The sequence below is a fragment of the Musa acuminata genome, chromosome BXJ3-2, assembly GCF_036884655.1.
Source record: "Musa acuminata AAA Group cultivar baxijiao chromosome BXJ3-2, Cavendish_Baxijiao_AAA, whole genome shotgun sequence".
Lineage (NCBI taxonomy): Eukaryota > Viridiplantae > Streptophyta > Magnoliopsida > Zingiberales > Musaceae > Musa > Musa acuminata.
The window spans coordinates 24,469,998-24,496,373 of NC_088350.1; the positions used below are offsets into that span (position 1 = coordinate 24,469,998).

The window sequence follows — 26,376 nt, forward strand, 5'->3', positions numbered from 1 at the left end:
TAATATGTGTATTAAATTGAATTATCGACCATTACTAGTCAATTGATGCACTTTAAATATCTTTTTATAATATGTTTGGGTAATGATCAAATTAAATTAAATTAAATTAATTTATAATAGGTATTCTTGTGTTATTGATTTGATATCTCACATAATGTGATAAATAGTTGGACTAATAATTTGATTACGAATGTAAGACGCTTCCTGACACACTGAAGAGAGAAGCCTCAGTGGATAGCTAATAATGTTTTAGTACCTCCATGAATGTAATTATGGTTCCCGGTTATGTTATGTCATCATGCACACCGGCCACCGCAGCTCATCCTTATTGGTCTCGTTAGGGTTTTAGGAGGGGCCACTCGACATGGAGGCTCTCCGCCGGATCACCCGCCGTCCTATTCGGCGCCGCTTCCTCTCCTCCCAAGCCTTCGATCCGCCGCCGGCCGCCCCTCGCCGCCGTGTCGTGGTTACAGGTACCCGCACTCTCTCCCCTTCCGCTTCTGCCTTCGTCCGCACCGGCTGATCTCGATTCGGCGGCCGTGACTCGGGGCCTTGGGCAGGTCTGGGGATGGTCACCCCGCTTGGATGCGGCGTGGGGGAGACGTGGCGGCGGCTGGTGGATGAACGGTGCGGCGTGCGGGCGCTCACGCCCGCTGATCTCAGAATGGACGGCTTCGATGAGGCCACGGTGATGCACACCTACGACCAGCTGACGGCCAAGGTGGCGGCCATCGTGCCGTGCGGAAAAGGGGAAGGGAAGTTCGACGAGGAGCAGTGGCTGCAGTCCAAGGTATTCGAGAAGTCTAACTCATTTTTCTGCGTTAGAGCTCTGTGTTCGTCGAAATCTTGGATGTGTGTCTCTTCCCTCCTTTTAAGTACGCGCCGAATGAGAAGATTAGGTCAAATGTGAGGATTCATAGTTCGTCATGATTTCGTTATGCACTTTGTTGCGGTGGTAGTGTATTAGGGCCCATTGTCAAACACCATTGGGGTTATCTTTTGTTATTTGAGTTGGTATGTGGATCCTTATTCTAGGATTTATGCAGAAAATGCAAATGTGTTTGGTGAAATCTTAAGCTCATGGATTAGGGACCTTCTTTCCAAATCGTCATTGAGACGGAAGAAATCCAACTGTGATGTAGGGTGCAAATAGCATGGTCTGCAGTGTGTCAGGAAGGACTAATATGCATGGTAACAGAGTCAAATTAGTTGCTAACTTTTCTACCTAATAAAAGATGGCGTAAGCTAAATATTTCAGATGCTAAGTGGACCAAGATAATAGATAATTGTTTATAAGAATTTAGAAGGTGGAAACCAAACAGTTTAAATGTCTCTTGAGAGCTTTTAGATTGAGTCAACTGACAATGATACACTTTGAAGATGAAAATTTCTTCCATTGCATCATCCTTCGGTTTTCAGGAATTGATCTATTATCTCATTTGTGTCATGGAGTGGAAAAACAAAAAGTTATTTTTCCATCTCAATGTCACAATTAAGCCAAGTAGCTGAAGATGCCACATGTCTCTTTATTAGTTTTTCTTTCCCCCCATTTTGGCCATGTTGTGAGCCAAAAGATTGATATTCTGTATGCTATCCCGTTAAGCTACTTGTGTTTTCTTCAAAGGCCTCAAAGTTTGCTACCTTAAAAGATTCTAAAATCAACTTCAGTCATTCTTATACCCAAACTTTAATTTCTTTCTATTTCTCAGGACCATAGGTCCACATCAAGATTTATTGCTTATGCGCTCTGTTCAACCGAGGAGGCTCTCAGAGATGCAAACTGGTTACCAACTGAACCAGAAAAGAAGGAAAGAACGGTACCAAAATTTTCTCTTTAAATGTTTAGAAACTTATATTATATATGGTTATCGTCTAATCCTAAGGTATCAGGGTGTTTCCATTGGCGGTGGGATAGGAAGCATCTCCGACATTTTAGATGCAGCTCAGCTGATATGTGATAAGGTCCTTTCTCATATTATACTAAGTTTACCATATTGAAATCCTTCTTGTTTCTTCTCTGGAATCGAGACTTCTTTATAAATTGGTTTTTATCATAGGCAAGTACATGATTGTGCATGGGAGGCACGGCTGTATCAAGTAATTATATGACATGCTCTACTTTTTGAAAACAGCGTTTACGTCGGCTTAGCCCATTCTTCATCCCTAGAATACTGATCAACATGGCATCTGGTCATGTCAGCATGAAATATGGATTCCAGGCATGAAATTTGCTCTTTTGAATTTCTGTCATCGATATAGTCTGTTCAAAATCTTCACCCTTTGTTTCAAAATATCATTTGTAGTCATAATTAAAGAATACCAACTGAACTTATTTGTCCTAATTGGTAGGGCCCAAATCATGCTGCTGTTACAGCTTGTGCAACTGGAGCTCATTCCATTGGTGATGCAACAAGGATGATTCAGTTTGGAGATGCGGATGTTATGGTCGCCGGAGGAACAGAGTCCAGTATCGATGCTTTGTCAATAGCTGGATTTTGTAGGTAATATTCAGTTGATAGATCCTTCAGTTTGTGCTTCGTAATCTAACAGTGTTTGTCTCTTCAAGATAAGTTCTCTGATCCATGTTGATGATAGATCACTTGCAACATGAAGGATGCCATTTCTACTTTGTAGTTTGTACCTCCTAAACTTCAACACAATGGATCCCACATTAATGCAGGAAAAATGTATTTCAAACTCGATAACAATTTCCAGAAATTTGTAGCCATGAAATTTGTGTTTTTCTCTTTGTGCACCAAATAATATAAAATGTACAATAAAAAAATAGTATACAGATCTGAAAATACAACATGTTAGTTGAAGATATCTGTCATTTGGGAAGATATGCTCATCTTATGATAGATAGAACTTGTAAAGAACATTCTGAAGTGCTTCTTAACCCTGAAATGTTGTCAATTCTTGCTATTCAATGCCAAAATAAGTCATCGAAGCATCAAATGATGGGGATTGAAGTCCTGAAAACTATATTTAAAAGTCATTGATTTTATTGTTATTTTGGTTTGCCCTTAGGCCTGCTCTTCTATTTTTGTGTGCACATGCATGTACGTGTAGAATTTCTTTTCTGTAACTTTGGCTGCTTGCACTTTGCACTTGCCTATAATGTGGTCTTACATGTTAAATTGATAGGTCAAGAGCATTGGCTACAAAGTATAACCTTCTACCACAAGTATCTTCTCGACCATTTGATTGTGACAGAGATGGATTTGTGTACGACATAATTCCTGCACCTGTTTATCTTTATTATTCCCCGTTTCATCTTTCCTTTTTGGTTCTGGTGGATATTGTCATCTGATAAATCAAATTACAGGATAGGTGAAGGATCTGGCGTGATGGTGTTGGAGGTGAGTCATCTCCTGGGATGTTTGAGGCTATTCTTTATTTTATTTCTGTTCAATACAATATTTCAGGATCCAATGATGATTCTATTTTTTTTGTTTTTCTTGTATATTATTTCAGAAATAATGTGCAGCTGTTTGTAGGGCATTGCAAATTGTTTATGCTACTTGAGTAGGTTAGCAGGTGTAATGGTAATGATGTTATTCATTCTGTAGAGTGAGGTCCTTGCAACTTGTGATTTAGAAACTGTAGTGACATTGGAGGATATTGTCAGACTCTAGAAATATGAGAACCTAACTGACTAGTTTTGCTCCTATAAGGCAGTGCCTACTGCATCTCCTCTTTCCCTATGAGTTTGTTAGACAGCACTCTGCTTAGAAAAAAATACTTTAGTAGTGTATATTGTGAAGTTTTGTTATTGGACTGACAATGAGAAGTAAAAGCCTATTTCTATGTAAGTTTATGATGTTTTGTGAATGTTAACTTTGCTTATCTTATCATATAAACCTGAATGTTGGTAGCTAATTTTACTTGCAATTAGACCACATATAATGCCAATTATCAAGATATATACATATAGATAATTATTGAATTAGATGTTGCTCCTTTTTTTTTGCCTCTTGGTCATCTGCTATGTAATATAAGGATTGGCAATTTGGTACTTACTTTGTAACTTGCAGATTAATGATTCATGTCTTGAGGGTCTTAGTTAGTAACAACTTATATTTTGTCTTGTGGAAAAAGGTCTGGACTGTTAATTATAGTATGATTATGTAAATGATATAACTCCGGTAATGACTTCAGTTTGGGTAATAGCACCCAGTATTCTATCATCATTGTATTCTTTTCATGTTGGTTTTATAAATTTTCTTTCCTAGTCAGATATATGGATGGTCGGTTCGACACTCATTATGACTAAACACATTTCACATCAGCCATCAACATAAAAAAGAGTTCCCCATACAGTGAATCATGTTAGAACAGTTTTTTTTTTAAAAAGGACTTCTTTGCAGAAGACAAACAAGGTGTAACTCTCCTGAATTCGTGCTGTTAGAAGATGAAGTTTCTTTCTCTTTTCAACTGAGTACAAAGCTACGCAAGTGCAAAGCCATTGCAGAAGTAGATGCAACTGTATCTGGATTGATTACCTGAAATGGCAGTCAAAAAGTGATACGATAAGAATATCATTCAGATATATGTTGAAAGTCTAGAAGAGGGTGGAGGAATGAAGTTAACCTAGGTCTAGACTGAGATTGCAAGAAATGAATACTCACAATCAAAAGAGGAGGCATACATTGATAAGATTTGCTGAAGCAGAAGATATGTTACAGTTAACCTATAGAATGACATGGTTTGATTTTGAATAATCATCTGTTTTGTTTTATCTAAGCATTATTTTCTTACTAATTTTCCTTTACAATGGCAAGCCTTGACGTAACAACCTCAGTGACCTGGGTATAGTGTTTGGGTCGTGGAAACATCTTTGTTTACCAAGGGGAGTTACATATAGTGAGATTTACTAGATTTGGTATTGGTGAGAGCTTTGCATGCTAAACAACCCTTTCTTTATGAACTTTGGTGTGTATTTCTGTGACCATGTTTGCTGTTGCAAGAAGCACTTTTCTGCTATTTCTTTATGTGTGTAGTTCTGTGGCCATTTTTGCTATTGCAAGAAGCACTTCTCTGCTACTTGGTTGTCCTATGCACTGTCCTTTCCTAAATGTCAGGAACTGAATCATGCTAAGGAGCGAGGAGCAAAAATTTATGCAGAAGTTCGAGGCTATGGGATGTCAGGTTTCGTTCAATCTTTTTTGTTTAGTTTAACTTTTCTATTTCCAGCTACATCTTATTTAATGGTCTATACTTTCCAATAGGTGATGCATATCACATAACTCAACCACACATTGATGGGAAGGGTGCTATTTTAGCTATGACACGTGCACTCGAGCAGGTATTGCTACACCTGTTTGTACTCAACTTGTCAATTAAGTCAGAATATATATATATATATATATATATATATATATATATATATATGTACACGCACACTCATATACACACAATTATATAGGCGATTTCCCTAGAAAACTCACATTTTTTTCCAAACAGTGTCCCTAATTCAAATTCAAAAATACACAAACTGTCCTCTGTCGTTGTCGCCTGTCGCCTCCGCTGCCTTTGCCCTTTGCTCCCACTGCGAGGCCCCATCGTTGGTGGAGAGGGAAAGTGAGGGGAGGAGGAGGAGGAGGAGGAGAGGACGGGCGATGGTGAAGGAGGGGAGAGGAGTGGGTGGGCGGAGAGGAGAGGGGGAGAGGACGAGCAGTGGGGAAGGAGGGGAGAGGAGGAGAAGGGGAAGGTAGAAGGGCAGGCAATGACGATGGTGTTGGAGGGGCAGTTTGGGTACTTTTTGAATTAGGGGCACTGTTTGGGAAATATTCAAATCATCATCATTATATATATATATATATATATATATATATATATATATATTCATTGAGCTTCGAGTTATTAGCAGTGGTTGATGTGGCCCACTTTGCTCTAGCTTTATGACAAGAATTTAATTATTTTATTTGGTTATGATTAAAGAGTCGTCATCTGCTCTTAAGGTGCTTTTTTCTTAAATTTTTCCAAGGTTAGTCAGGTCTTCATCCAAATCAAGTAGATTACATAAATGCTCATGCAACTTCAACACCTCTTGGTATGTATCTTGCATATTCTGATGCCTATTTGACATTTTTAAATATTGATGACCCCATAGGTGCTTCTTATAAGCAATTTCTTTAAGCTGCTATTTGACCAAGCAGGTGATGCAGCGGAAGCTAACGCCATAAAATCAGTATTCTCTGACCATGCAACATCAGGTGCTTTAGCACTGTCCTCAACAAAGGTATTGTTACTTGTTTTCCTCGCTAACCTTTTGAAGCTGTAGGTTACCTTCTATGCTTCTTGTCAATCATTACATGCCTAAAATTGGTGATTTACAGGGAGCTACTGGCCACCTACTTGGAGCAGCTGGCTCTGTAGAAGCCATCTTTAGCGTGCTAGCTATTTGCCATGTAAGTTCATATGGCTGACATTGTTGTGAGTGTGATCATCCTAAATCTTCTTTGCTCATCTGCTTCTTCTAATTTCAGGGAATAGCACCACCAACGCTCAATCTTCTAAACCCAGATCCTGTTTTCCATGATGGGTATTTGCCTTTGAGCACTTCCAAGAAGATGCAAATAAGAGCTGCACTTTCGAATTCATTTGGCTTTGGTGGCACTAATGCATCACTGTTGTTCGCTTGCCCACCAACATAGTCTCGAGAGATTCTGCCATTTCTCAAATTCTGTTTGAGTCACCAAATAGTATGAGGCGTTCGTTCCAATGACTGTTGTAAAAGCATTACAAACTGTGTCATGGTGATGTCAATTACCTTTCCTGTAATCTAACCAGTTCATATGTTAAAAGTAACGGAAGGAAGTTCTTTGAATCCTAGACACCCTCTTTCCACGCACTCTTAATCTGTTAGATCTGGTTCCAAATTTCTCTACTTTGTGCTTGTTTGACTGTGTTCTAGTTGTGCAGTTGAGTGACGTGCGTGTGAAATCTACAAATGACAAGGACAGTGGTCTCACTTTTCTTCCTCAACTCATTGTCGCTTATGGTGCCATGGCTGACGATTACATTGCAAGATTGGAGAACGAGTAAAAGAGGTACCAAATCTTCTCACCCCTTTTTGTATTATTGTTCAATAGTTCATATTTATATCCTGCCTCGAATGTGACGGTGCATTGGGAGCCACCGGAAAACGCGTGGCCCGCAAGACATGGATCTGTCTCAGGCCGGCACGCCAAGGGAACAATGAAAAGCGATCCGGACCGTCCATTCCCTCAGACTGTTGGTATCAAGAATTGATTGACGGTCAGGATCATCAGGAGGCAGGTAAAAGCAGCGGCGGGTGTCGCAAGTCGAACCCCTTCACGGACGCCTAAACCGACAGTTCTCTCTTGATAACAAGTAGACCAAAATGTCCAACCTATCCATCCATGTTGTCTTTTAATAAGGTGATGTTGGATTGACACAAGACTTACATCCATTAAATTGCTGAGATGGAGAGAGTCATATGCAAACACGAGGGTGGTTTGGTTTGGCCAAGTCGCACGTGCGACTCGGTCATTGGACTTGGCTGTTGGGCGTTGAAAGGTTCTTCTCTTGTGTGCCTCCCTCCATTACTACATGATCACATGTAGCTTTCCTTCTTCCACGGGTCTTCGTCCCTCACCCACATCAACACCACCACATTAATAGAGTCTCCGATACGTGACAACCAGTTCCCTTCCTGTATCCCACGTAGAGAATTCCCAACAGTGCAACCCATTTCAATTCAACTCTAATGCAATATACATGTGGCTGACTTGGGATGCGATGCTGAGGCCAAATACAACGAGCATCTAATAGAATTCCAAAATTGGATTCCCGTCATGTCTCCGTCCATCACACCATGTGGTCACATCCACCGTTCACGCTGCGGCGATGTGATTTGTCCGTGTTGCTCTCGTAGGCCACCATCATCGGCGCCGCGGCGTAATACCATCTGATCCAATCGCAAAGTCTCCTGTTCGCCCTCCCTTCTCCGCCGCTGGAAGTCCGCCACAGAAGGAAGCTCTCTTGGTTTCACCGTTGGGGAAAACAGATGGAATTTTTCGCCTCTCATGGCCTCATCCATGGCGTCGCCGTCCCGCTTCCGTGGGGAAGTCCCTCCCAACACAGAGCCAGAGGATAAAGAAGAGATCTTTTTCTGCTACCATCGTCTCCCCGTTCTAATCTTCGTAGAGGGGATGTTTTGAGGAGCCAGTGGTAGAAGATATCTCTAGGATCGCTCGCTTTGGACTGCCCGCATCCCTTCTTCTTCTTCTTCTCCTCCTCATTTCTAATCAAAATGCAATATTTGAACTCCTAATGCATTTTGACCATTTCCTTCAACCAAACCGATCTCAAAAAAAGCCACCTTTCTTCCGTCTGGGAAGGAACATTGATCTTTGATTTATATCCAAGGCCATGTGCCAATGAACCTTTTGTGGGATATCCATCGTAGGAGCTTCATGGCTTCTCATCAAAAGCGAAGGATTGATCCTTAGATGACCAGATTTTTCTTGTGTTCAGGTAATGTGACTTCTTTTTTCGTCTTCATTGTGGTTTGAAGCAATTGGCTATTCCGGCTGATCCAAAAGATACGATTTTTGAAGGAATCCACCATCGTCCTTAAGAGGCCATTGGAGACAGGATGTTTGGAACTCAAGCCCAAAAAGAGGCATCCAATGGGTTTGCCCTCAGAAGAAGAGCCTATTGGCTAACCTCGGCCACCTCCACCGCCAGGGCCACCACCATCACCTCCATCCCCAAGAAGCCAAGCACCTTCTCTGTCAAATTCGAAGACATGTACGGGTTCACCGCCGAGGGGAACATCGACGATGTCAATGTTCTGAACGAGGTGAGGGAGAGGGTGAGGGAGCAGGGTAGGGTTTGGTGTGGCCTCGAGGCAAGCAAAGGTGCAAACTGGTACCTGCAAACGCAAATCTCATCCAACGGTGAGGGGATCAGTGTTGCCTCGCTGAAGCTGTCAAAGCTTACTAACATGATCACATTGAAGAGGCTCGTCAGGAAAGGGATACCGCCAGTGCTGAGGCCAAATGTGTGGCTTTCGGTGTCTGGCGCTGCAAAGAAGCGATCCACGGTGCCGGAGAGCTACTATGATGATCTGATCAGAGCTACAGAAGGAAAAATTACACCTGCCACAAGACAAATCGATCAGGTGAGTAGAATTCAGAGTATCTAAGCTTGAAAGAAAATTAATATGATATGTTGTCATCATCTCTGATCATTGTGCTTATTATGATTTGGGCGTGATAGTTTATCTCAGAAATTATTCCAGATTCTTATATGCATGGTTTTTTATGGATATATGTATACTGCATACTGCAGATCATGGAATTGCCTCTATTCTGCCTCGAAATGATGTAGGATCCGAAGTTAGTAGTGTTTTCATATGTATGGACAATTTCAATTTCACATAAACTGCATAGCAGAAACAGACAATGTAAATATTACAGGCAAACATGTAGCTAACAAGCACATGAAAGGTTCATATGAGCCCCTTCACTCGATCCAACATCTAGATTAAGTTTTCTTTTGTTCATCTTTGTCTCATTAGAAACAATGATATAATATATGTGTTCTGGTGGAGAAGAATCAATATTGAAAACACAAAGCTGCATACATTCACAACTGGAGTTGAATATGACATTTTCTCTCATGGATGAGATTATTATGACTTCTTACATCCATTTTTTACTTTTTTAATCAATATTTGATGTATATGCAGGATCTCCCAAGAACTTTCCCCTCTCATCCGTGGTTGGACAGCCCTGAAGGTCAGGCATCTCTTCGGAGAGTCCTTGTTGGGTATTCTTTTCGAGATTCAGATGTTGGTTATTGCCAGGTAATAGAAGTTTTCCTTTTCACCGACACTAAAACAACATGTTGCAATTCCTCCATAGCATCTGAAATTTAAAGCCACCACCACTACAGGGTCTAAATTATGTGGCTGCCCTATTGCTACTAGTAATGAAAACAGAAGAAGATGCTTTTTGGATGCTTGCTGTCCTCTTGGAAAATGTGTTGGTTAACGACTGCTACACTGATAACCTTTCCGGATGCCATGTAGAGCAAAGGGTGTTTAAAGATCTTCTAGCAAAAAAGTGTCCCAGGTTTACATTTATTTCTTATGACCTCCAGCGCTATTTTATTTACCCGAATGTCCATGACCTAATAGCTGTTCATTTTGCTTTAACATTCAGGATAGCTGCTCATTTAGAAGCCATGGAGTTTGATGTCTCTCTTGTAGCCACAGAATGGTTCCTGTGCCTCTTCGCAAAGAGCGTACCATCTGAGGTAACATTAAATTCAAGGAAATCTGTTATGTTTTGTCAATGACTTCAAGGCAAAAAGAAAATTTAAGAAATGGTTGTGCTAGACCTACATATAGTTTATAACTATGCAGAACTATGTCTAGTTTGTCATCAATGTGTAAAAAGAAAATAATGTTGAGTTATTGGGCTTTTAGTATTACTTCATTTTCTATTGTCTGCCTGAAAGGATTATCCTTGCTGAGTTACATTCAATTCAACTTGTCATGAAAAAAAAATCTTTCTTGTTTGTTTAACCTGTTTAGATTCTACACTCAGTAATCTGGTATCATTTGATTGATAATTAGGCAACAATTTCACCTGGCACATTTGTTAGTATAACTTCTGTTTGATAACTCTGCTGCTAGGTTCATGCTCTCATGTGGGAGATATGGCTTCTAAGTGCTGAGGATTTGCCTATGCTATATTCATATCTTATTATCTGACGTAAAGTCTTCTAATCAATTTTTTCATAAATTAATTCTGAATGTCTTTTCAGACAACCCTGCGGGTCTGGGATATTCTTTTCAATGAAGGGGCAAAAGTTCTTTTTCATGTTGCCCTAGCCATCTTTAAGGTATACCACTTGTATCTCGGTCTCTTATGGGTAAACTAGTCTGTATTCAAGAAATTTTGGATTGTTTTTTTATAATAAATGATGAAAGATCATTAATTTTTAGTAGATTATTGGAAAGGACTATACAATGTCCATTTCTCATGGTCTTGCTTTAACCATTCGATGTGATTCTAGATGAAGGAAGATGACTTACTACGTGCTCATCAGATAGGCGAGGTAATTGATATTTTACAAACAACCACCCATCATCTATATGACCCCGATCAATTGCTCACGGTAAGAATGTTTGCTTCCTTCGATGCTAACCTTTTATCTTGTGGAAATTTCCTAGTCATAGTTGGAACATACTAAAGGACATTTCTTTTGTTAGAAATAATACCAATAATCTGAGATAAATTATTGTGATTCTATTAGGTGTCTACTTGCCTCATCTACTAAATCATATTGGCTAGGGTACACTGATAGAGACATGAAAAATCTAGTGCTGTCTTCATTAACATTCGGTATCCAGAACTACTTCTGTTGAACATATTTTACTAAATTATTGAGAATATATGCCTCGACATAAGTGCTGTATCAAGTTTCCTCCCTAAAGGCCGTCCTTAGTGTTCTTTGTAGAAAACCATTCCTCGTCAGCTAGTAATTTCATTCAGGTTGTATTTTAAATGTACAGTTAGAAAAAACGGTTTGAGTCAATGTGCAGTTATAGAATGCTTTGTGTGTTTTATAAACAGTAGATGAAAAATTATATTTTAAATATGCAATAACATAAGTGTTGTTTGATAAAATTATATTTCAAAAGTTCATTAAATATTTTGTGACAAATTTACCTTTCCAATATTTTTAATATTTATTCAAAAGTGAATACATATTTTTATTTAAATTAATAAGTAAATAGATAAAATAAATAAATGAATGAATATAATCTTATAAAAAATTTCATACGATCTAAATATATAATAAATAAAAATATAAAAATAAATAAATAAATAAAATTTCACATGATAGAAAACATAAACCATTTGGCTACTCATTAAATTATTTTAGCAATCTTATCATTTTAAATAAAGTCATAGGGTACTTTCGAAATTAAAAAATTATATTAGCATCTCACAGATGTTAAAATGCTAATGCTACCCTGAGGTAGCATCAGTATTTGAACATTTCCAATACAACCTCCAGGCTAAATAAGATTCGAAAAAAATTTATCGAATATCAATTCATATCTTAAGATGAAAGGAAAAAGACTCGGCCTGCCTAAGGAATTAGATGAGTGGAATTGTTTCATATCTTATTAACTTTCTACCCATCTTTAAAGAGAAATGCATTCTTGATTGATTATCTAGAACTGACCATGGTAAATTGTTAACAATGTTCCATTACAGGTAGCTTTCGACAAAATTGGTTCTATGACTGCAAACACAATCACAAAGGAAAGAAAGAAACAGGAACCAGCAGTGATGGCTGAGCTTGACCAGAGACAGAGACGACTCAACACCCTGAACACAAACGGGTAATAGTCTGGTGCCAGATAAATTCCTCAGACTCAGATGAGGTCGATGCTAAGAGGGAGATGGAACAAGGTTTCATCCCAATGGGTGACGACCAGAAAACTAAACCTGCAAAGCGAAATTGTCTTAGACATTGTGAATTGGCATTTGGTTAATCACCTGCCTGATATTCTTTTTCTTTTCTCTGTATTCTTGTAAAATATTTGCTCTTTTGTGAAACAAAGAAAATTCACAGGTCCGATATCTTGGAACTTAAATTGATGTTTTCTATAAGGTTTCATAGGGCTGGTAATTCCCAGCATCAAGCTGTTGAAATTCCAACTTGTGAGCTAGCAGTGATTATTAGTGCCATGACTCTGTTTTATCATTGGAATATAATTAGGCTTCTTGTAGTCAATGGACTCCAATGCAATATGGTTTGAGATCTTATGGATCAACCAACATACGAGTGGAAAGATATCTCAAGTGATCGATGGCCTAAAAGATGCCGCAATCGATTCCTTGAAGCACTCAAACCATGATCAGAAGAAGCAGGGAGAGAAAGGATGAATCTGTAGCAAAATTAAGGCAAAGCAAGTCCAAAGAAAAGATATTGTTGGAACCATCAACGAAGCTTTAGCATATGCAACATGGTGAAGGCATGATCTCCATCGAGTCCACGGAACAGGGATGACCTATCTCGAGTGTTGTATACCATGCCTGCTACAGGAAGAAGTGGCAACTCATGCAACGTGTTCTACCACACCATGCCATATAAAGCAAGCATACGGCATGCTCTCACGTACGACGAGCTCCACGACGTCCGGCCTCCACACCGCATCGGCACCGTCGCCGGCGCAGCACGCGAAGCACTGCATTGAGGAGAGCATCGCCGAGAGCGCGTCCAACATGCGGCGGCCTCGAGGGAGGTCTCGCTGTTACCATGTCACCAAGCACCGCATTGTGGCGGTGATGAGGAGGAGGCTGCTGAACCAAACTCTTCACCACTGCGTATCTCACACTGAGAAAATCCATATCGTTAGTACTTAAAATCCATCTTTACAAAGTAATTTAGGAAACCAATAAATATATTTTAGTCAAGAAATAAAGGCTTAATTATTTAGAGACTATTGAATCCTACATATCCATATCCTAAGCATCAACCATTATTTGGGCCATCTATTTTCTCTTGATATTAATTTTCTGCATTTGTACAACCATCATTTTTAACATAACTTAAATATTTGAACCATACTATTTTGGGAGTAGCTTTTTTTCCCAAAAATTTCTTTTGGTATTCTGCATTCATTCCAAATTCACATATAAACCTTTCTTTTAGTTTATCATCTCATAAATATGAATTAGAAATATCCAATAATAATAGAGCCCATAAAATTCCAACTAATTGTCATCATCGAATATTGTAAAATACAATATCCTTAATTAATTTTTAAGAGTATTTAAATATTTATAATTTATAATAATTCTTTTCAGATCTTCCTATACCTGTTCCCATAATAATAATTATAAATTATTATAATAATTTATACTAATTGTCCCTTCTTTCTTTTTTGTTTTTTGTCTTAAGACTATAGGATCAATCAATACCTTTCACAAACTTTACAGTAAGGATGGGTTCTTTGCATAAATTCTTGAAGCATTTCTCTATTGCCAGCCAGTATCAACATATTGCTAGATCAACATGTAAACAAGGCAGTAGTATGTCCTGAGGATAACAGTGGTGATTGGATAGGGTTGTCAACAGTTTGAATCCAGCTTACCTGCACACCCACTCTGCATCAAAGTGGCAACTACATTCCATGTGTAGTAGGGTTTTGTGGTGCCCTGATAGTAAGCATGAGCAAATGGCTGACAAAAGTTAGATGCACTGTGAACATGGTTAGCTCTCAGTGCAGAAACTTGATAGAATTCATATCCATTTTGCATCAGTAATAGAATAGATCAAACATGGAAGCTCACCACCTACCAGTGGCTGGTAGTACAGATGTGTTTGATGTCTGTTTTGATCATAGCTTGAAATCAACTCATTTTGGAGAGTCACAAACCTAGATTGGCTTCCATATATTTTCTCATAACCTACATCACCCATTTTTCTTAAGATGATAATCTTTTACCTAAACAAACACTTCACTCAAGAGAGAGAGAGAGAGAGAATGCTGAAGACATGCCAAGACTGCTTAAGCCAAGTGATTCTCTAAAGTTAGTTGACTTAGTACTACAACTAATCACCTGATCTTTCACTAGGTTGCTCCAGGAAATAGGTTGAAGAGATGGGAAGAGGAGGTAATTAACAAAGGAAATATGTTCCATTATCAACCTCATATGTCGGAAAATACCGCAACTACAAACTTGATACTCACAAATGGAAGAAAACTCAGGGAATAAGGTTGTTCATTTCTGAATCAGGCAATTTCTTTTACATACCTATGAATCATATATGAACCAATAAAAAATGTGTAAGTTCCAGTGTCATTGACAAACTCCCAAATCCAATAGACAACACAGAAAAGGTATAATGAACATTGCTAATACCATCATATGTGAATCCATAAGACAGAGAGCACTATGATCCTTATTTCGAGTTAATCTCATGATACAACTACTCTTGTATCCAGTCTCTTAAGGATCCTCATAGCACACTCATCCACAGCCAGAATTGAGTGGTTGCAGAGTGAATAGCCAACAGGTCTGCAACCTTCTAATTTCAAAACTACCTGTAACAACTACACATCTGATTCACAAGCTATCATGCATATGTTGCATCCCATGTTTCATTTTATCTCATTGATGAACCATGATGTTACACAGATGGTTCATTCAATACAGAAAACCTCTTTTAACAAAGGAGGATTGATTCTTCAGTTAGGTCACAACCATTCTTGTTTGCTCTTGAAAACTATAGCTACTGGGATCAGATTTCTGAAGGAGGTGACCTTTAGAAAGGAACATGTTTCTCCAAACACCTTTTAGATTGATAGGCATATTTAACAAGGAAATATGCAGGTGCCTCAAGAATTTAGAAGCTTTCCCAAGCATTGACTACTTGATCCTACAGAAATCTAACCTCCTAGAGAACGATAAAAAAACACAGTATTTGGCGCCATCTTCTGCAATCGACATTAAGCAAACAATATAAAACATCAAGGAACATGTCTCTTCATGAAAACTGAAAGATTTAGAGCAGGTTCATAGGCCGGGCACAACATTTGAAGACCTATTGCTGTCGCTGTAACTGAAAAAGTATAATAGTCCATTTCACTGAGTTCTCAATTAAGACAAAAGCTTGCACTGAAAAGAAAAGAGATCAGTTACAACAAATCTCATCACAAGTTCACTAATTTGCATCTCATCTGATGCACAAACATATGTTAATTCTCAAACTCAGAATGACTGATAGCAAGTGTCTCCTTTCTAACTTCTGATCCATGATAAATCACGTCTGGATATCAACTCAACATAGTGAACATCATAGTTGGCAGAAAACATAGGTGCTAAATTACAATGCAAAGTTCATTACAAAACAACAAAAACAACAATTTACTATGATGTTTGGTCAAAATCAGTTCTCATCAAGAAGCAATAGACAGAGAAGAAGTAGAGCATAGAGCACAAGTTGTATTCAGTGAATCCCATATGATAAGTCAAAAGCAAAAGCTCAGATTAGTGTCAGGCCATCTGAGGTTCTCCTTTCAGTTACATTTTTATAGTAGACATAAGATAATAACATGCAACAAATGATTATTAGCTATACATATTGTTTCACCTCTGGACCAAAATGCTGACTCTGCCAGTTGTCTAGCATGAGAAAAGATAATCCACAATTTCCAAATACAAAAATATATAATTCAGAGTTTAGGTGATCTCTCTATGTGATTTTTGCTACAGATCAAGAGATAAAGTTCATGAATGAGAAAAAGGGTTTGCAGTGTCAATACAACAGCCAAAGGAAATAAGATCTACCGATGGTACCTAAACACAAGAAAGTAAAAGAAGACTATTAACAACCTACAAATGCAAATGCTTACTAAACAGGATAGTATCTTACGTTGCTGTAGCTAGTTCCTTTGGATGTCTTGCTCCCTGTCCATGGATCTCATGATATCCAGCTCCAGCTCCTTCTGCCTCACTTGCAATGCCATGCGCTCATTTTCCAATTTCAATCTCTCATTCTCCAACATCAGCCTCTCGAGCTCCCTATCCTTCTTGCCACGGAATCTCTGCCACTTGAAGTGTCGCTTCTCCAGTTCCAGTGCTTCAGCCTCAATCTCCACCCTTTCCTCTTCAAGCTGCAATGCACGTCCTTTAAACCACTGCCTCTGTTCCCATGGTGACTTTGTTGTGTCATGAAGCACCACATCCATCTCGGCCCTGAAGCTCTCTAAACCCTTGTTGCCCGTTTCATCGCTCCTGTCATCATGATCCCCATCATCACCATCTTTTTCATCATCTTCATCTTCATCGTTTGCATGACCATCACCATCCTTGGAAGTAGCGACTTTTGGGACATCACAGACCTGCAAATCAATATCATGGCAATTCGGTATCCTCTGCCCATTGTGATATGCACACATTTCCCGGTAAAAGAGGTGTTTGGAGCTTAAGATCTTCCTCACGTCTTCCTTAGCCTTCGGAGAGATATGAGACATTGAATCCAAAAGGTGAGGATTCTCGACCACCTGACAGGATGTCCCTCGTCCAAGGATCTCGTTGAGCCGCTTGTATCGCTTGTTGAGGTCATTGAACTTGTCCTCGCACTGCTGGGGCGAAACATAGCAGCCCTTCTCCAGCATTAACTTCGACACCGTCTTCCACTTTCCCTTCTTCTGGAGGGAGGCCCCGTGCCTCCTCCGAGCCGCTGCTGATCCGTTGAGGATCTCCAGACTACCGTCGTCGTGATCACCAACGAACGCCACCACTGAAATCAGCAGCCGCACCACTTCGTCAGTCCACTTCATGCGGTGCCAAGGCGAAGCCTTTTTGCTGCCGCCAGCCTCGGAAGCAGGCTGGGAGTCGGGATCGTGGCCGTCCTCCTCGCCTGCGATTGCAGGGAAGTGGTCCTCGTCGTCGCTTGTGGCGGCGCCCACGGAGGAGGGGACAAAGAGTGAGGCCATCTGGCGGTCCGAGTCGAGGCCTCCTCCGAAGACCGGATGGATGTGGGAGTGGGCGTGGGCGTGGGTGGGAGCGTGGTGGTGGCACTGACTGACGGAGGGGTCAAGGTCAAGGATCCCGGTGGCCGAACCAGGGAGCAAGCCGCCGCCCATCATCGGATTATTCATGTCCTCTCTCTCTCTCTCTCTCTCTCTCTCTCTCTCTCTCTCTCTCTCTCTCTCTCTCTCTCTCTCGCTTCTCTCTCTCAGTGTGGGGCAACAAACATCGGCGGAAATCCTAAAGCATCAGGAACGAAATCCCTGCAAGAAATCCCTAGATTCGAATGATTCCGTGAAAAAGCAACAAAATAATTAGGGGAAATGCATCGTATATGTCCTAAACGCGAGGATCTGCACCAGGAAATCGGGAACTTGAGACATGCGGAAGGAGAGGGAGGGATTTAGGGAAGAAACTCGACCTCGGAGGCCGGTCGGAGAAAAACCGGCGACTTTCGAGAAGTAGAGAGAAGCTTTCTTCTAATTACTTTTATCATTCAATAAAATTACAATATAGCCCTTCCAGAACAGAGTTCTGTACATCACTGTACGATGTTGCTCGTCTTACGGGTAATTACGTGATTTTTAAACTTCTTAAAGGATATATATGTAAAAGAGACGAAAAGAAAAAGAAAAGTATATTTCATTGCTCCGAGCCGGACCGGTTGGCCCAACATTTTCCGGTTCAATAGAACCGTACGGAAGGGCTACAGACGGGTCTTTGTGGCGTCGAACCGGGGAAACAAGAGAAGCCGGCCGGCCATGGCGGAAACCCAAGGTTTTGGGTCTCGGCTCCGCTCGCCCTTCCCTCTCTCCTCGTCTCACTTATGGCTGGAAACGCAGACATTCAATTCGTATCCTCCTCCATCAGGATTCCTCTTCGCTCGCTAGGGCAGAACATCGGGCCTACGCGGGAGGGACGAGGAGGAGCGGGTTTCATCAGCGAGTTGCCGGGAGAGACGCTGGAACAGGCCGATCTGAGGACCGCGCTACCGGAGCGCTGAAGTTCTCCGGCCGAATTCGGTGCTCACAGTGTGGGAGGTGCAGGAGGACGTTCTCAGGATTATCCATACCGGCTGTTCTCTTTGTGCGTCGCCTGTTGCCTTTGGCATTAGGGATAGTATCCGATTGGTCTTTCAGGTAAAGATCCGAACTTGATTTCTAATTACTGTTATTTTGGGTTCCGAAATAAAGAAAAAGAGGGCATCGATGAATACAAAGAAACTCATTTTGTGCATTGTTGCATGGTTCCTTTTGTACGTGCTATGATGTGTAAGTGACAAATCTTAGTAGCTGCGTAATTACGGTTTATATTTTGTCTAGAATACTCACTTAGAATGTGTTATATGGCTAAGCACAGAGGCTAAAGGGATTTCAGTACATTGGTATGCTTCAAACAATTAGTTCTCTGTTCTTGTAGCTGCTGTGGTGTTATTTTTTGGCTTAGGAATCCTATATTTTTGAACCAAACTTGACCTCTTTGATTTTCCAATCATAATCTGGAAAATGTACCAAAAATCACCCTCACGGTTAAGTTCTTGATTGTCTATTTATCTGTGCGATGCTCATCAAATCTGCTGCCAATTTTTTGCAACTTGTTGCACATAATGTAGATTATCATATAGAATTTCATTTTTTATTTGCAATAAAATTTCAGTGGCAACGGTTATGATGAAATGCAATTTACCAAGTTGGTAAGTGTCTCTACAAATTCTGTGATCTGATCTCCTCAATGTCTTTTATCTTAGCTTTTAAATTTATTTCTGTTAAATGCTACTTTTACCTTTTTCTTATTTAACCTTTTATCATCGTTGTACTGGCAGTTTGTGCTCAATGTGGAACAAGAGCTTCCTTGCCTTCCTGAGTGGTTGTGTTTCAACAAGGTTAGTGCTCATGCTAGACAAGGCTATGAACTTGGGCCTGCATGTCTTATGGTTAGGTATCACTTCTATGTTGTTCTGTTGGCATGAAAAATGTAATTGATATGAGACGAATATGAGCTTTCTTTGCATTGTGATTGTGGAGAGCCAAAATATTTCATTTTGGCGGGTACTAGTTTGGACAAGGGTTTGTCTTCTCTTCTACTTATGTGAGTTGTAGCATTTTAACTTGCTTTGCAATTATTTTTGGGTTACAACTTGAATTTTTCATTTACTGGAGCAAACCTTTTATGCAGTTTCTTCACGAGGAAGATAATCTTGTCTTGTATCTTTAATCTTCATCGTAACACTAATGAAATACACTCCTGGTTGATAAGCTTCATTTTTTATATGGCTACTTTATTAATGCAATTGGGAATTGCCTTCAATTGTCAGTACTTAAGATGGACTGTCTGTAGATCTTTTTTATGAACTTCTATCGATATATTTTTTCAAACATCTTCTTTTGAAAATCTTTTACATTTATCCTTGAATCAGAAAGAATAAACAACAGGATTATGAAATATTTGGCAACTCAAAGACATAATTATAAAAACATCTAGTTTTGCATTTTTTTTTATAAAGATCTAATTCTTTCTGGACTAATCTGCTCTTGTGAATCATAGTGTTTCCAGCAAGGTTGGCAATACCGTACCGTACCGGTATTTTGATCTGGGCTCGGTATCGGTACGGTACGGTATACCGAGCAGTACACCCAGGTGTGTCAAGTACTGTAGCATTGCTACAGTGCTACAGGGCACTCGGACCGGTAACAGGTGGTTCGCATACCGACAACCTGTCGGACCGGTACGGTTCGATACGACAGACCCTGGTTTCCAGAGCCCCTGTGTTTGGTAACTTTTCATCTCATGAAGCATTTGCTATTGGTGGGTCAAACAGTGTCACAGGTTATTACAGGTTATGAAGAAGGTGCATAAGTTGTGGTTGTTCATGTGCAGTTGGATGCTGAGAAATCTCCTTTGGAATGGTGAGTTTTGAGTTTTAATCATTCTATAATGTTCTTGCAGACTTGCACCATAGTTGTGAGTTTCCAACTGAATTAGAATAATGGGGAAGTATAAATGGGTTAGAATTAAACCTGCTTAAATCATTTATACCTAAATCTTATTCAAAAGACTAGTTATTTCTTTTTGACAAAATTCTGAAATAACTAGGTCCGATTTTGTCTTTAGGACTTGTGTCTGCTCTGTTACAAGCAGTTCATGTATAACATGTTACTCTTCTAAGATATTTATCATTCATACTTTTTTTCCTAATTCCATGTAAACCTAAATACTTAATGTTTACAGCTTCTGTTACACTTTTGAATTAAATGAATAACCTTGATGGGCTATCTTTGGATTTTGAACTACCAAAGCCTTTTTCGCTTGTGCCTGCTGTCTTAGAATTGAGACACCAACTTTGCTGCTTGCATTGCTCTTGAATTAGGTAGACATAGAATGATCTAAGTCTGCCCAAGTCATCTAGCTGCTTGCCTGGAATCCACGATGTAGTCAACTTAATCTGCAGCAAAAAATTAGGGAGCATGCATTTTGACCTCATCTAAAAACATTTTCCATATGTTTGTAAGAAATTAGTACTTCATATCTTAGAATTTCATTTTAATTTAACCTTTTTCCTAAAATGAAAAGAGGCCTTTTCAGTGATGTTTATGTTACCCCAAGACAAATCTATACCAAAGCATCATGTGTAGGTTCTTGTGTTAAAATTTGACATTCTTATCATATCTTCCTTTGTAGCATGGACCACTAATACGTGCTTTTTCACATTTCAAGCATATACATTCAGTAATGCATCATAAGCAAAGTATATTCGGAGGCAAATTCAAGCAAGGGCCAAAACCTGCTCATTATTATTTTTTTACTGGAGGAAAATAGGAGTCGGTTAAGTTCCAAATGATGGAACATGTCACATGTTAAGTAGATAAAGATATTTTCATTAAGTGTCCATAAGTAAAATGACAAAATTACTACAGGTGTCTTACTTTCCTGCCCTTAACAGGTGATCCAGCTGAAGGGCAAAACCAGGCAATGGATCGGGTTATGGGATTGGTATTCATGTGGACTTCTCGTTGGGGCCTATCTTCCTGGAGTATGCATTTGACGATAAAAATACGAGGAGGTTTCACTTTAAGAGTTGGATATCACCAGTAGCTGTTCTTGCATGTTTGCTTCAAAAGAATCTGTCACATTGCATAGGTCTGTCACTTTTAGTGTGTCTGTGGTTGTCCTTGCTTAATGGTATCTTGCTTTCCAAACAGCACGGCAACTTGCTACATGGCTTTCTGACATATGAGGCTGCAAGTTTAGAGAATCTAGGGTATGGAAAAGCCATCAAACTTATAGACCTTATGACACAACGTGGGCATGAACTGTTTGGTCTCGAGTTGAAACAGAAGTTTGACATACAGAGGAAACGGCGAGCAGAGTCTTTCTTGGCTTGGAATTTTGACCAATTAAAGCCTATGATATAGGATATCATAGTTTTCTCAAAAAAATTTCCTTTTTGATAACCTGACTTTTCAAGTGCTTGAAATTACACTCAGGAATACTGTGTAATTGTGAATATGTTATATTGTAGCATATACTGATCCTTTTTTAGTACCGTTTCAAGTCTCATAATAAACATCAGCTTGCTTGTGATTTCTTGGAACTCCTGATCTTTATCCTTGAAGACTACATGAATATTACTCTTGATCCTTTTGGGCTGCAAAAGTTGAATGCAGAGATTACTCAAGCTGCAGAAACTGCTTCAGATGACGATGATGAGTTAAGGAAAGGTGTTCTGGCACTGTTGGCCACTTTGGTTTGTGTTCAGGTATGGGAATCCATCATCGTTTTATTGTCTATTATGCATGATACCATGGCCACAAAAATCTGTTGCCAACACTTGCAACGCATGTATGCTATGACTCAGTGTTTCCTGTGCTCTTATCAGGTTTTGGACCCTCCACTATAACCCATGGCAGGACTTTGAATGAGCTTTGCTAGTGCCAAAAGGAAAAGGAAAGAAAATTAAGAGAGAAGTGGGGGCACTCAAGCGAAATCCTTTGTGAAAGGGAAAGCCCGATGAATGAGCCGTTTACTAGCAAAGAAAGAAGAGGAGGAGGATCTTTAGACATTGTACCATTCATGCCTCTGTTCAAATAAACCTTTGAGTTCTTTTCACTTTATGTTGCATGAAAAGTTACATGTAGTTTATGTGGCTATCCAATTCCACCACCAAAAGGAAAAGAGAAAGCAAAAGCTCGACATCTTTAGTCTCAAGTTAAAAGTGTATGTATGGATATTTAGGTTGATTTTTGTAGTTAATTGAGTTTGTTTCTATCAACTTCGGCTTAACATTTGAAGTCGACGATTTAAACTTATTTAGTTAATAGGTCAATTGTTCGAATTTTTTTTCTGTTTGTCTTTTCAGCCAAAGAAGTGTAAACATTTTATTGCTGTATAAAAAAAGAAAATGATTATATTTTGAATTGTTCAGTTGCTTGTTGTTGGACAAGAATCCTTTGCTCAAAATGTTGATGTACCAACTTCAATGGGGGACCCTCATCCCCATCAAAATGCCAGGTCTCATCTGTCCTTGATCAAATTGATGTGTGCAATCAAGCGCAAGCAGGACTAAAGAGTAAAGCTAAAGCCAAATGTATGCCAAAATCTACCATTTATTTTTGATATCTCATCTTGTTTTCCATTTTTTACATTCCCCTTCTGTTCTTTGTTTTCTTGATCTGGTGATTATTCTTCCTATTATTTCTACTATTATTATTATCACGAGTATTTGTTCTCCAATAGTCTCTGAGCATGAGTCTGCTCCTGCTCTCAGGTAAATCTTAAAACCATCACTCCCATCAGTCACATTTTTATGTGAATAACAATAGTTTTCACATTAAACAAAAACAATTGTATTCATGATTTCATATGAGATTGACATGAGTCATGGTCGTCATCATCATCATCATCTCTCTCTCTCTCTCTCTCTCTCTCTCTCTCTCTCTCTCTCTCTCATTCATACATCCACGCATGTGTCTATAATAGGTGTGTTTCCAATCCACAGTTCACACCCTCTCCAAGCAAGCATCCTTCAACCATGGCAGATCCCTACGCCAATTCTCTCCAAGGATTCTTCAATTGCCATCCCTTCACCTCCCACCCCTCCTTCTCTGCACTCCCTCTTCCCCGGCACAACATCCTCACCAACTTCACAAACTACGCCACCTCTCACCTCCCATCACCACTGCCACCACCCCCACCCGCGTCCCCTCCCCTGAGGGAAGCCCTTCCCCTCCTCAACCTCGCCCCCACACCGCACCACCACCAGGAGGAGGAGGAAGCCTCCTGTAGCTTCTTGGAGGAGGATGCTGAAACTGCTACTGATGAGAAGAAGAAAGGCTCGCAGGACGACGGAGAGAACGAGGAGGATGCTGTGACAGTGGCCCTCCATATCGGCCTTCCAAGTCCGAGTGCAGCTGATCTCAGCTCCATGGTCTTCTCCGCTTCAGTAGATGAAGAGAAAGGTCGTGAAGAAGATAGAGATCATGACCTCGGTGACGATGTTCCTTTAGGTTATCCTGCGATAGGGAGGCTGAGGAGGGGACAGTACTGGATTCCCACTCCTTCTCAGATCCTCATTGGCCCTACCCAGTTCCCTTGCCCCGTTTGCAGCAAGACCTTCAACAGATACAACAACATGCAGGTCGGCTATACCATAACCTCTTCTTTGTTTGTTGATCTAATTGGAGTTGGAAGGTGCCTCCCTCTTCGTTCTTGCTTGCTTTCTTGCTCGCTCTCTCAGTTTTGCTGGGGTAATAGTTCTTACATCAAGCCGTATGTGTGCCTGATCCGAAACATCGAGCACCTTTTCTCCTTTTCATGTGATGGAACTACACAGACGAGGAAATGCTCTCATACGCTTCGTATGTAGCACTTTTGGAGTCTGTTTGGTTGTCGTTTGGCTGCTGTGAAGGGATCCTGAAAAGGTCTCAGTGCTTCAGGGGTTATTCAGATGGGAGTTCCATCTTCTGCATCTCCTGAATCCAATATCCACCCACTGACCTTGAAACACAAGCTTCGAGAGCTTCAATTAATGCACGCATGCATGCATCATCATCATCATGATCTCTCTCTCTCTCGGGGTGTCCACCCACTTGATCGCAGCTTCTTCTTGTTTGGCCGCTGAACTCTCTTGCTTTCTTTTGTGCATGGCCACCACGAAAGATGCACATGTGGGGGCATGGATCGCAGTACAGGAAAGGGCCAGAGTCGCTGCGAGGCATCCAACCGACGGCGATGCTGCGGCTGCCGTGCTACTGCTGCGCTCCGGGTTGCAGGAACAACATAGACCACCCGAGATCGAAGCCACTGAAGGACTTCAGAACCCTGCAAACTCACTACAAGAGGAAGCACGGCATCAAGCCCTTCATGTGCCGGAAGTGCGGCAAGGCCTTCGCCGTCCGAGGCGACTGGCGAACCCATGAGAAGAACTGCGGCAAGCTGTGGTACTGCACTTGCGGCTCCGACTTCAAGCACAAGCGGTCACTCAAGGACCACATCAAAGCATTCGGGAGCGGGCACTCCGCCTACGGGATCGACTGCCTCGAAGAGGACGACGAGCTGTCGTCTGAGATCGAGCAAGACTCCAACCATCGTCATCAGCTACCGTGAACCGGAGTTGCAGTCTACGTAGATATCCCTTGCTTGATCATGAACATGTAAGAGCTTCTGTAGTCTCCAATCAGCTCCCTTCCTCTTTGCTCTTCCTTGTGAGTGTTAAGACCATGCAAGACACTAAATACAAGATCATGTGTCTTGTAAATCTTGCTAGGCGAAACCCTGGCAATTTGCTCTAACCTTCAGTGCTCGACTTCTCTATGTCCGGTATCATCATGAAATCAACTGGTTGGATAATGTTTAGACTAAGAGTGGATCAATATCTGCTTCTTGATTGTTCTTCTCTTACCTATACTCAATTTCTCAGCTTGATCTTGTAACCAAGCAACTCACTCGTTCTTAAATTGTTATTATTAATGATGAAATCCCATCCATCTCTTCTCCTAAAAAGTAACAAGCAATTCCGGTCATGATTTCTTAGGCAAAGAAATCACCATCCTTTCTGGCGACTCTCCACATTCTTTGCCTATGATCAGATGAAGAGGTGTATGGTGTGCGCAGAAGAAAACTCATGGCTATAGCTTCTAAGGCAGCAGCAGAAGTATTTATTGTCCTATGCATTCAGAGGCTGTACCTGATGTGTTGCAGATACATTCCTCCTGTTAATTCTCCTTCTCTATTTGCCAGTCATGCTCTCTGCTGCAAGTGTAACCAAGTCGCAGTCTCGAAAGCAGAATCCTCAGGTGGAAAAGCTTTCCAAAATCCTGCAATCACTTTGCATTTTTTTTCCTTGGCTCAATGAACAATGCAATAAGATAGTTGAGGGTTATTGAATGAGTGAGATGGAATGGAATCCGTAGAATGAATGCACAAGATGGAATGTTGGATTCTGACCTCAAGCACAGAGAAAGAGAAAACAGTCAACAAAAGACATCTTGCCGTATGTCATGTCAACCTCAGTCTGTTCATCCCTCTGAGTATGAACTATTAGAGTAGTTTAATGTCTGTTCATGAGAGCCCACCTAAGTGACTTAATCTAAGCTTGATCAGTCTATGCTATGATGATTGGTCATGTATTATTTATTCCCATATATCAGAAAATTAGTGAATGATGTAAGATTAAATGGTACTAAGTTCAACTAAAAGGTGATGTATAATCAATATAAAATATATGTAGCTAATCTTACAATAGTTTATACATTTTTTAATACTTTACAAACTCAATTAAATGCATTAATATCATTATCATCATCAAATCATGACATTATATGTGGGCTTCTCTACAGAT

General features: G+C 40.3%; 5 protein-coding genes across 9 annotated transcripts; 4 read left to right on the forward strand and 1 right to left on the reverse strand.

Annotated features, from left to right (window-relative positions):
* Nucleotides 1–260: 260 nt before the first annotated feature.
* LOC135631252 (3-oxoacyl-[acyl-carrier-protein] synthase, mitochondrial-like) lies at nucleotides 261–6,837 on the forward strand. Of its 4 annotated transcripts, XM_065138768.1 has the most exons (14): nucleotides 264–473; nucleotides 561–790; nucleotides 1,710–1,817; nucleotides 1,891–1,962; nucleotides 2,133–2,219; nucleotides 2,350–2,501; nucleotides 3,148–3,228; nucleotides 3,329–3,362; nucleotides 5,085–5,151; nucleotides 5,232–5,308; nucleotides 5,995–6,055; nucleotides 6,162–6,244; nucleotides 6,342–6,413; nucleotides 6,492–6,837. In XM_065138768.1, the coding sequence occupies exons 1-14, from the start codon at nucleotides 365–367 to the stop codon at nucleotides 6,657–6,659; spliced, it is 1,401 nt and encodes a 466-aa protein (XP_064994840.1). In that variant the 5' UTR covers nucleotides 264–364; the 3' UTR covers nucleotides 6,660–6,837. The 4 variants fall into 4 exon arrangements, with proteins under 4 accessions (XP_064994842.1, XP_064994841.1, XP_064994840.1 ...); XM_065138770.1 differs by lacking the exon at nucleotides 2,133–2,219 and having other exon boundaries at nucleotides 261–473; XM_065138769.1 differs by lacking the exon at nucleotides 3,148–3,228 and having other exon boundaries at nucleotides 263–473.
* Nucleotides 6,838–7,668: 831 nt separating this feature from the next.
* LOC135631220 (uncharacterized) lies at nucleotides 7,669–12,636 on the forward strand. The gene is made up of 8 exons (XM_065138703.1): nucleotides 7,669–8,505; nucleotides 8,589–9,154; nucleotides 9,725–9,841; nucleotides 9,931–10,109; nucleotides 10,200–10,293; nucleotides 10,807–10,884; nucleotides 11,059–11,160; nucleotides 12,270–12,636. Exons 2-8 carry the CDS (start codon nucleotides 8,627–8,629, stop codon nucleotides 12,399–12,401), a joined length of 1,230 nt encoding a protein of 409 aa, XP_064994775.1. The 5' UTR covers nucleotides 7,669–8,505; nucleotides 8,589–8,626; the 3' UTR covers nucleotides 12,402–12,636.
* Nucleotides 12,637–12,934: 298 nt separating this feature from the next.
* On the reverse strand, nucleotides 12,935–18,002 carry LOC135584628 (uncharacterized). Of its 2 annotated transcripts, none has more exons than XM_065137990.1 (2): nucleotides 16,441–18,002; nucleotides 12,935–13,395 (listed from the first exon to the last, which is right to left on the reverse strand). In XM_065137990.1, the coding sequence occupies exon 1, from the start codon at nucleotides 17,669–17,671 to the stop codon at nucleotides 16,451–16,453; it is 1,221 nt and encodes a 406-aa protein (XP_064994062.1). In that variant the 5' UTR covers nucleotides 17,672–18,002; the 3' UTR covers nucleotides 12,935–13,395; nucleotides 16,441–16,450. The 2 variants fall into 2 exon arrangements, with proteins under 2 accessions (XP_064994062.1, XP_064994063.1); XM_065137991.1 differs by lacking the exon at nucleotides 12,935–13,395 and adding an exon at nucleotides 16,197–16,364.
* Nucleotides 18,003–18,091: 89 nt separating this feature from the next.
* Nucleotides 18,092–21,738, forward strand: LOC135631537 (uncharacterized). The gene is made up of 6 exons (XM_065139272.1): nucleotides 18,092–18,109; nucleotides 18,156–18,679; nucleotides 19,197–19,233; nucleotides 19,363–19,422; nucleotides 20,359–20,446; nucleotides 21,481–21,738. Exons 1-6 carry the CDS (start codon nucleotides 18,092–18,094, stop codon nucleotides 21,630–21,632), a joined length of 879 nt encoding a protein of 292 aa, XP_064995344.1. The 3' UTR covers nucleotides 21,633–21,738.
* A 1,817-nt stretch (nucleotides 21,739–23,555) lies between these two features.
* Nucleotides 23,556–25,373, forward strand: LOC135631067 (zinc finger protein WIP2-like). Its single transcript, XM_065138456.1, has 2 exons — nucleotides 23,556–24,174; nucleotides 24,696–25,373. The coding sequence occupies exons 1-2, from the start codon at nucleotides 23,569–23,571 to the stop codon at nucleotides 25,140–25,142; spliced, it is 1,053 nt and encodes a 350-aa protein (XP_064994528.1). The 5' UTR covers nucleotides 23,556–23,568; the 3' UTR covers nucleotides 25,143–25,373.
* Nucleotides 25,374–26,376: the final 1,003 nt, after the last annotated feature.

What these genes read in the sequence shown, in the direction of transcription:
- LOC135584628 (XM_065137990.1), bottom strand. Translation starts at nt 17,671, where the DNA reads ATGAATAATCCGATGATGGGCGGCGGCTTGCTCCCTGGTTCGGCCACC.
- LOC135631252 (XM_065138768.1), top strand. Translation starts at nt 365, where the DNA reads ATGGAGGCTCTCCGCCGGATCACCCGCCGTCCTATTCGGCGCCGCTTC. An exon ending in CTGGCGTGATGGTGTTGGAG is followed by an intron (nt 3,363 to 5,084) that starts GTGAGTCATCTC and finishes CCTAAATGTCAG; the next exon opens with GAACTGAATCATGCTAAGGA. An exon ending in TGCAACTTCAACACCTCTTG is followed by an intron (nt 6,056 to 6,161) that starts GTATGTATCTTG and finishes TTGACCAAGCAG; the next exon opens with GTGATGCAGCGGAAGCTAAC.
- LOC135631067 (XM_065138456.1), top strand. Translation starts at nt 23,569, where the DNA reads ATGGCAGATCCCTACGCCAATTCTCTCCAAGGATTCTTCAATTGCCAT. An exon ending in ACAGATACAACAACATGCAG is followed by an intron (nt 24,175 to 24,695) that starts GTCGGCTATACC and finishes CCACCACGAAAG; the next exon opens with ATGCACATGTGGGGGCATGG.
- LOC135631220 (XM_065138703.1), top strand. Translation starts at nt 8,627, where the DNA reads ATGTTTGGAACTCAAGCCCAAAAAGAGGCATCCAATGGGTTTGCCCTC. An exon ending in CCACAAGACAAATCGATCAG is followed by an intron (nt 9,155 to 9,724) that starts GTGAGTAGAATT and finishes ATGTATATGCAG; the next exon opens with GATCTCCCAAGAACTTTCCC. An exon ending in TTGCCCTAGCCATCTTTAAG is followed by an intron (nt 10,885 to 11,058) that starts GTATACCACTTG and finishes ATGTGATTCTAG; the next exon opens with ATGAAGGAAGATGACTTACT.
- LOC135631537 (XM_065139272.1), top strand. An exon ending in GTATCCGATTGGTCTTTCAG is followed by an intron (nt 18,680 to 19,196) that starts GTAAAGATCCGA and finishes ATAAAATTTCAG; the next exon opens with TGGCAACGGTTATGATGAAA. An exon ending in AGTGGTTGTGTTTCAACAAG is followed by an intron (nt 19,423 to 20,358) that starts GTTAGTGCTCAT and finishes TGGGTCAAACAG; the next exon opens with TGTCACAGGTTATTACAGGT.